At 41.6% G+C, this 8,704-nt stretch overlaps 1 protein-coding gene across 1 annotated transcript in view; it reads right to left on the reverse strand.

Annotated features, from left to right (window-relative positions):
- The window catches only part of ak7b (adenylate kinase 7b), an 11,025-nt gene continuing 2,321 nt past the window's right edge, over positions 1 to 8,704 (reverse strand). The window contains exons 7-18 of the mRNA XM_035674768.1: positions 7,455 to 7,543; positions 7,182 to 7,272; positions 6,815 to 6,892; positions 5,965 to 6,114; positions 5,664 to 5,792; positions 5,429 to 5,534; positions 4,601 to 4,729; positions 4,438 to 4,503; positions 4,049 to 4,246; positions 2,535 to 2,755; positions 1,766 to 1,924; positions 1 to 1,684 (exon numbers count right to left, since the gene is read on the reverse strand). Coding sequence (XP_035530661.1) covers positions 1,646 to 1,684; positions 1,766 to 1,924; positions 2,535 to 2,755; positions 4,049 to 4,246; positions 4,438 to 4,503; positions 4,601 to 4,729; positions 5,429 to 5,534; positions 5,664 to 5,792; positions 5,965 to 6,114; positions 6,815 to 6,892; positions 7,182 to 7,272; positions 7,455 to 7,543 — 1,455 coding nt within the window. The 3' untranslated portion in view covers positions 1 to 1,645. The remainder of the gene's footprint in view (positions 1,685 to 1,765; positions 1,925 to 2,534; positions 2,756 to 4,048; positions 4,247 to 4,437; positions 4,504 to 4,600; positions 4,730 to 5,428; positions 5,535 to 5,663; positions 5,793 to 5,964; positions 6,115 to 6,814; positions 6,893 to 7,181; positions 7,273 to 7,454; positions 7,544 to 8,704) is intronic.

An 8,704-nucleotide genomic window follows, 5' to 3' on the forward strand; every position in this document is an offset into this window, starting at 1 on the left:
GGGTGGGGCGAGGGGGTTGTAATCAGCAACTATGCTTCTAGATGCCACTAAATCTTTCACACTGGTCCTTTAATGCATACATAGAATCCTACTGTTGTAGCTGCTCCAGGTGGAGCTGGTCTGAACTACTTTATATACAATCAGCTAGTTTAGTCCGGTGGTTCCTGTCCCCCCACAGGCTCACCACATACATCTGAGTTGAGTTGAATAATGGGAGGATACATTTTACAGCTGCGTAGATTTCTATTTATTGTTTGGCATTTTCCTCCAATTGTTGTTTTTGGTAAAATTTGACCTCTTCGGAATTGAAACCATTTTAAACCATTTTTAGAAGTTTAGAGCTCAGATGTCTTATTGTGTGAGCAGGATGCACACTTTTACTGCTTATGTAGTTCAGTTATAAAATCCCACAGCCACCATGGAGAATCTCTCCTGCAGGGGTGCTAACAGCGCAGGTAAAACATGAGACCAAAAGGACAGTAATGATAGACATCGACTGACAGCATTTTGAGTAGGGTACATCCCTTTTGTGTTTATTTGCATATAGAGCCGGGAAGTGAGAAGTGATCACGGTGGAAGGTAGTAAGCAGAACTACATAGAAATAGCCAATCTGAAGGTTTATTTATGTAGGTCGTATAGAGGCATCAGTATTAAACTGAGACTGTTTCATAACCAGTTAAAACTCCTTATAGTACATTGGAGAGTACTACTGCACAGGATTCAGTAAAGGAGGAATTTGATTTTCCTCCACAGATCCATGTAGCGCTGATGATAAAGGATAACAGTCATTAAAAATGTCCAATCAGAGTTAACTATCAGTCCATTTGACTCCTCTTGTTTTGCATGTAAAAGTCATTGTGAACATGAAACGGACCAGAACTAAAAGGGAACAGTGCATCATTTCTTTCATTGGTTCGGTCCAAATGAAGCGAGCTACAGGAGTGAAAGGAAACACAGTTGTGTGATTCACTTTCAGGAACTCTCTGTGTTGTGTTTGTACCTGCTACTCACAGATGGTGCAGTCAAATTGTCTTGCAGCAGCTTGCGTCACAATGTTTCCCAAATAAACTCAACTAATTTCCCCATGTGGTAATTAAGTATGTACAATGAAATAATTTGGTGTTCCGTCGCAACCAATTATGTACACTTTGGAGTTGCGAGTGGCAACATGAGAGAGACGCAAATGAGCTGCCATTTGTAACATTTATCCTTCCTGGATATCGGAAGCCAAATCAAAGCAATTATGACCCGAGAATGCCTACTTTGGAGTTTACCAAGTTCATTACACAAATTAACTTCCTAATTAGCTTTTGGCTTCATATGCACTTTCATACGCTTTTTTAGGGTGCTTTTAAGTAATGGCCGGCACACAAGAGCCCAAACAAAGCTGTGTGTAAATACAACAGGGGCAGGAGAATGGGCCACTTACAAATCAGACCTAATCAAAATCCCAGCATGAACCGAGGGACACTTGGCATGTGATGGCTGAAATACTGTGACAAGTCTAAAAGACTCCAGGAGGTTTTCTACTAATAGGAATCCTGCATGCAATTGACTTCAGTCTTTAATGTATTGAAGAGCTAAGGAAAAAAAATGGTTTCATTTCAGTTTGTACCATATGTGGGTGCAACCTCAAGACTACTTTCAGTGGTTTAAGGGGTTCTTCTTCAACAAGTACTCCGCCTGGAATGAGACAAACCAAAAGAGATAATCAGAATCTGGTGAAGTCAGATGTGAAGAGTGACTTAATGCTGAGTGTAATACCAGGAAGTCCACGGGGTCCTGTGGTCGGGCTGTGCAGCATTCCATTAGGCCCTGGGTCAGAGTGGGCATGACGTGCTCGATCAGGTAGTTCCTCAAAGGGACCGACTGGGCTTCCAGCAGCTCCTCCTCCTGCCGCCTCACCTCCACCAAACCCTTAGTCTGACACACACACACACACACACACACACTGCATCAAACATAATATACAAAGATATAAAACATAGTTTAAAACATTTTTTTCTCTCAGCCTTTAACACTTAAAAGGATCATTCTGGTTTAGCACAGCGTCTTAAATGTGCAGTATGTATTGCACACACCACACTCGCTCATGTTTCTACTGTTGTCTTCCTGCAACCAGCCACCCGAGATTTCAGAACGAGACTTCGCCTTGAGCGAGACTTGGTTAGACACACAGTGGATCAAGTAAAAGGTGCATAAAACATTTTTCTTGTTGCGTTGTCAGACAACAGAGCAAACTCCATCCAGTGAGACTGTAGGAGGCGAAAGACTGAACCCTTCGGTAAAAGCTACGTGGTAAAGTGGATCTTTGAGGGGTTTTTTCTGTGACACCCATCACAGCATGTGATGCTTGCATCTGGTGTTGTCAGCCTAAACAAGTTCAGCATGGATAATATGGGACATAATGGTACAACACAATGCTAAAGCATGTGTGAAATGTTACAACTAATTCAGACTTTAATTTACTGTGTACACTGCATAGATTGGAAGCCAGTCTTATCTCTAATGGAGCTGTCCTCCCAGCACCTACCCACTCCTCCCAGCGTGCAACCCTGAGTCTGGCCTCCTCTGCCTCCTTCCTCTCCTGCTCGGCTTCTTCCAGGGCCTCCCTCCTCATCCTCTCCTCAGCCTTCCTCCTCTGCTCCTCCTCCACCTCCTGGCTGCTGGGGCCGTAGTTCCTGGGCTGGCCCACTGTGTCAAAAATCTTCTGCATCAGCAGCAAGCTGTCTGGTTCACTGCTACTGGTGATCTCTGGTAAGAAAGGATGACAGGAAACACAGTAAGGTTTGATAAAGAACATATCAGCTGTCAGTGATAGGCTGAATCTACTGTATGGCCTCTGAGCCACAGCTGCCCAGCCAAGATTGCACCTAAATTTAGGTTCCAACCATCTATCGGATTATCAAGAACTTCAAGGAGAGAGGTTCAATTGTCTTATAAAGTTGATTCAGCTGCAGGACTGGGGCACCACCAGTGCAGAACTTGTTCAGGAATGGCAGCAGGCAGGTGTGAAGACGTTTGGAGGATGGCCTGGTGTCAAGAAGCCACTTCTCTCCAGAAAAAACATCAGGGACAGACTGATATTCTGCAAAAGGTACAGGGCTTGGGCTGCTGAGGACTGGGCTAAAGTCATTTTCTCTGATGAATCCCCTTTCCGATTGTTTGGGGCATCTGGAAAAAAGCTTGTTCGGAGAAGACGAGGTGAGCGCTACCATCAGTCCTGTCTCATGCCAACAGTAAAGCATCCTGAGACCATTCATGTGTGGGGTTGCTTCTCAGTCAAGGGAGTGGGCTCATTCACAATTTTGCCAAAGAACGCAGTCATGAATAAAGAATGGTACCAGAACGTCCTCCGAGAGCAACTTCTCCCAACCATCCAAGAGCAGTTTGGTGATGAACAATGCCTTTTCCAGCATGATGGAGCACCTTGCCATAAAGCAAAAGTAATAACTAAATGGCTCGGGGAACAAAACATAAAGATTTTGGGTCCATGGCCAGGAAACTCCCCAGATCTTAATCCCATTGAGAACTTGTGGTCAATCCTCAAGAGGCGGGTGGACAAACAAAAACCCACAAATTCTGACAAACTCCAAGCATTGATTATGCAAGAATGGACTGCCATCAGTCAGGATTTGGTCCAGAAGTTGATTAACAGCATTCCAGGGCGAATTGTAGAGGTCAACACTGCAGTACTGACTCTTTGCATAAACGTATTGTAATTGTCAATAAAAGCCTTTGACACTTATGAAATGATTTTAATTATACTTCAGTATACCATAGTAACATCTGACAAAAAGATCTAAAAACACTGAACACAAACTTTGTGGAAACCAATACTTGTATCAAAACTTTTGACCACGACTGTAGTGGAATTAAAGTACTTTACTTTATAACGCAGTACTCTCCCAACACTGGTTATAATTGCTTGTATTTAGGATGAACATGATAATTGCTGGCCTCTGTTGGCCCCCTTAGCCGCTGGCTCCCAGAAAGCTACCCTTTTACCCCCTTAATGGATGGCCCCGGTCATGCTTCATGGTTTACCCAGGTACATAGGAGTGATGTCCAGCTCATCAAAGTAGCTGATGACAGTTTCATCTTCCAAGTTTTTCTCTCTGTATCTGGCCAGTCGTTGCAGGAAGTGCTCCTGCTCGTAGTTGTGCTCCTTTACCAGGCTCTCAGGCAAGTTCATCACCCGATTCTTCAGGAAGTCATCTGACGCATCCAGGCACAACACAAACTCTGTGGAACACACAAGCAAACTATTATAAATACTACAACACTAATCACTGAAAGGCTCAGGCCGTTACATTATTATCTTTAGGGGTAGTTTTGTTGCAACTTCCTCTTCATTTAGGTGTACAAGCATGCTTAAATCTCACTGCTAACCATGGTAACCATGGAAAATAACAGGACTGTTATGAACGACAGACCTGGCATAATCCTCTTGCTGTTTGAAAAAATCAGGGATGGTTCATCTTCTGATTCATGATCTTCAGCTAGAAAAAAAAGAAAATACAGATGTGTATGTACGTATAGCATGTATCCATGTTATACTGAGTGTAGTGAGTGCAGTAGTATGTGTCAGTGTCTCACAGTAGAAGAGCTCTTTAGCTTGTTCATATGTTTTAGGGAAGCTGTCCAGGACGAAACCCTGGTTTCTGCATGGGTTAGACATCAGCTTATCCCTCACCACCTTTACCAACAGCTGCTCATCCAAAAGACCTAACAGACAAAAAGTTTAAAAATAACATCCAGTTATGTGGTATTTTACTTTGATAAAGTCTGGGGACTTCTGAAAGATAGAATAAAAATGAGTGGTCCAAAACAAAGCAGCAAAGTCTGAAATATCCTGACCTTTAGTCCAAAACCACATAATGCCAACTATAATATAATTTGCTGAAGACAATGAGATGTGGTTAAAAGGCCTAAAAACTAATAACTGAACCTCCTTGCTCAAGTTTAATAATAATATAACAAAAAGTACAGCGAATTATTAAGCACGTTTGTTGTTCCTTTACCATTTCGTAGTTCGGTCTAGACCTGCTCCTATTTGAAAGTGGGTCAATGAGATAACTTCTGTTATGAAATTGGCACAGCTATAAATAAACACTGAATTGAATTATAATATATTAGCTTAGAGTTTGTGTTTTGTTGAAAACAACATGACCATTAATACTACTCTTTTCTAGGCTCTATTTTTGGTCTCCACCAACTCATCAGAAAAAATATCTGACTTAGCCACCACACAGAGCCAGAAAGAAAATGTTGTGCTATAAGCCAGAAAGCTAACGTTAATGCTAAGAGCCAAAAAGCTAATGTTATGCTACAAGCCAGAGAGCCAACGTTATGTCACTGAAGATTAAGGACGGGGATTAAATGCTGTAGTGACCCGGAGAGGTAAACACTGGTCACAGTGTGTACCTCCATTCTGCTCCATACTGTCCTTCAGGCTGTTCAGCAGCTCATGGGCCTCTGCTGCAGTGTCCTCACTCTCTGCATCTGGACCAGCATTCCTCACAGTATCTTCCTGGAAATAGAGATCAAAATGGAATTATAAGGGTATAAAATAAATATTAAGTATTAAGTAAATAAATATCTGTATGTCATATTCTTAACAATAGTGCATGTGTATCTGAATGCCTTAGGAGAAGCTTACCAGTTTTAAGATGGTTTCAGAGATGGTCTCCTTCAGTGTGATGTGATGGAGTTTGTAGTGTTCACAGATCTGTTTGGACACTGTGGTCTTTCCTACCGCAGGAGGACCCAGTACACACAGACGGATTGGCTGAAGGGAACACATTTACATGGATGATCTTGTACAACTTATCTGGGAAAGTAGCAACACCACGTCTATGAAATGTTAATATCGTTTGCCATTTCATGATTTGAACAGTTCATATTTCTTCTAACACTAGTGTATTCTTTGGACAGGTTCTGCTTTCTGCTGTAGCACGTACCAGCAGTCCCCTGGTCTGCCGGTATTCCTCTGCTACCAGCTCTATGTTGTCCACCAGACCAGACTCACACACCCAGTTGATAGAGAGCAGTTCCTTGAGATAGACCCCCTCCATGCGAAGGTTAACCAGCAGGGAATCAATTTCCATTACCTGTCAAGGGGAAATAACATGTCAACACATCTTAAAGCCTATTCACTATTTTGTTTCTATGAGTGAGATGAGAACATGGATATCAATCTCATGTACAGAGCTGGTGGTTGGCCTTGCTTTGTATAAGGACTGGAGCAGGGGGAGACAGCTAGCATGGCTCTGTCCAAAGTTCAAAAATATAACTACCAATACCTCTCGGCTAAAATTAACACTAAATTTAAAATGGACGACTTCCTGTCTTCTGGTTTGGGATATGGGTCTCAGAGAGGGGAACATGCAAACTCCACACAGAAAGGCCCCAGCCAGGGCCTGGGACGTTCCTGCTGTGAGGCGACAGCGCTAACCATTTGTTTCCCCTTGCTTCAAGTCTTAATCCTGAACTACAACCACGTCCAGCTGCGCACTGAACATGCAGACATGAGATTGATTCATCTTGTCATCTCAAAGAAAAAAAGAGTGTATTTCTGTTGCACTTCTTCTGAGGCTTTGTAAAATTTTGAGTTAGTAAGAAATCAGTTTATTAGCAATACTAAAGCATGATTGTAAATAATTCAGTATAAGCCCAGATTTAAAAACAAGCTCCCCGGAGCACTGCAGTATAGTACACATAATGAGCATGTGTATGTTATTGTAACCTGTTACAATGATTTTTGCATAAACACATGAATAAAATAAATGCATTTATACAGGTACAACATACACTCAAGTCCTTTGTGAGGAAGGCTTCCTCCACTGGTGTTTTCTGGATCTTTCCTGGTCCAAGTGCAGAGGAAATGTTCTGGCGGAGAAACGGTTCATGAATTATTATATCATCATCTATATGAAAACATTATAATATAAATACCAAGATAACATGTACAACTGTGTCACTAAGGTAATACAACCTGAATTGCAAAACCTGCATTGTTTTGTCTGTGTAAAATAATAAAGTTCAAAATTGATCAGTAACTCTAACATTTGAATGTTTGTTTTTAACAGTGTCATTTTAACAGGCTTTTTTAAGTCCATTCACAGGGACATGGCTCAAATATTTAACAAAAGATTTCTTGATCAGTTGCTATACACACCTTCACAATGTCCCCCATGGTATTGTTAGAATAGTCCACAGCTAGCAGGTAATACGGCTTGGGCCGTTGTTCAATCACGTTCTGAATCACACTTTAACACAAAGAAATATTGTTTAAGGCATATAAATGTTACCTTATGTCTAAGTTCTATCAATGTAGAACACATTTCTTAAAGCCTTTAGGAAAGCAGGGTTCGGTGCAATCTATATCCTCACGTCAATAATTGTTCAAGGTAGTATTAACAAAAAATGGATGTGCATGTGTGTGTCCAACCTTGCCAGGTCATTGATGTGAACAGTGGGAACGATGTTGTTGCCATCTCCAAAGACAGGTATTTCATCTTCACGTCCCAACCACGCTGTCTAACAATACAGATTGTTTCAATTAGTTACACAGGTGAAGCAAATTCACGTTTGTCATTTTGGTCCATCCAACACTTTGACTAGAGCTGATGATTGATGTTGGTTTTAGATCAATCCAATAGTGTCCAGAGGCATTATGATCTGCACCCGTTGATAATGCCCCTTGGAAATTTAAATTGAAATGAACTGAGTAAGTCTGGCGACTGATCCCAGCTGAGTAAGTTAAAACCTGATCGACATTGTCGTACTGCAGGCTCATGCTCCACCTCGCCAAAATTAACTGTAAGAAAAGACTGAGGCAGGCTGGACCAAAACAGGCAGCTCTCCATACTGTATGGGAACAACCCACCTTCAATCTAGCATCTGGTGCATTTCCTGGATACACTTTCCCAGAATCTCTACAACGGAGGTGGTGAGTCACAGTTAGCATTATCAAGAGCCACAGTGGCCACATTTAGGGGAAATATGTATCTTTAAAGCGTAATTGACCCTATCTGCCCCTTTCTGCTTTGTGCTCCAATAATATTTGAGCAAGCCAGATAGCTAGATATGGTTTAAATGTGTAAGTGTCATATTTATATTCACATTTTAGGTTAGCTAGCCAGCTAAACACTAGATAACTAGCCAGCTATTCTATGGCAACTGTAAACTAGCTAGTTAGCTAGTGTTTGCAGAGCAAAACACTAATGTTACATCAGTTGTTCACTAGCTAGTTACATCTGAAATGTTAGCAAAACCTAGCTAACTAGGTGACTAATTTACCACAGTCGTTACTTAGCTAGTTAGCTAATGTTTGCTATCATTAGCTAACTTAGGATGTGATTATATATGTGTCACTTTTATCTTTTAACTGTTAGGGATTAGTCATTTCAGTATATTTTAATACACACAGATGTGAAGGCCTACATTTTCTAAAAGCTATTGCACACTAAGATAAAAACACAGACACATATTGTCATCTCTGCTTGCGAGCTACAATAGCTACAAACACCTAAGCGTGGGAGGAAGAACGGGTTATCTCCAAGGCCGGAACACCCAGTTCTGACCGTTGCTCTAGTTTCATAAATGATATTATATGGAAGGGAAAGAAAGGCGGAATTACTAATTTTTCTTTTAGGGCGCTGTCTCCTCAGGAATTGGTTGGGTCGTGTGCCAAGAGGC

This window comes from Morone saxatilis, unplaced genomic scaffold (assembly GCF_004916995.1).
Source record: "Morone saxatilis isolate NCDOM2014 unplaced genomic scaffold, NCSU_SB_2.0 Contig3, whole genome shotgun sequence".
Classification (NCBI taxonomy): domain Eukaryota; kingdom Metazoa; phylum Chordata; class Actinopteri; family Moronidae; genus Morone; species Morone saxatilis.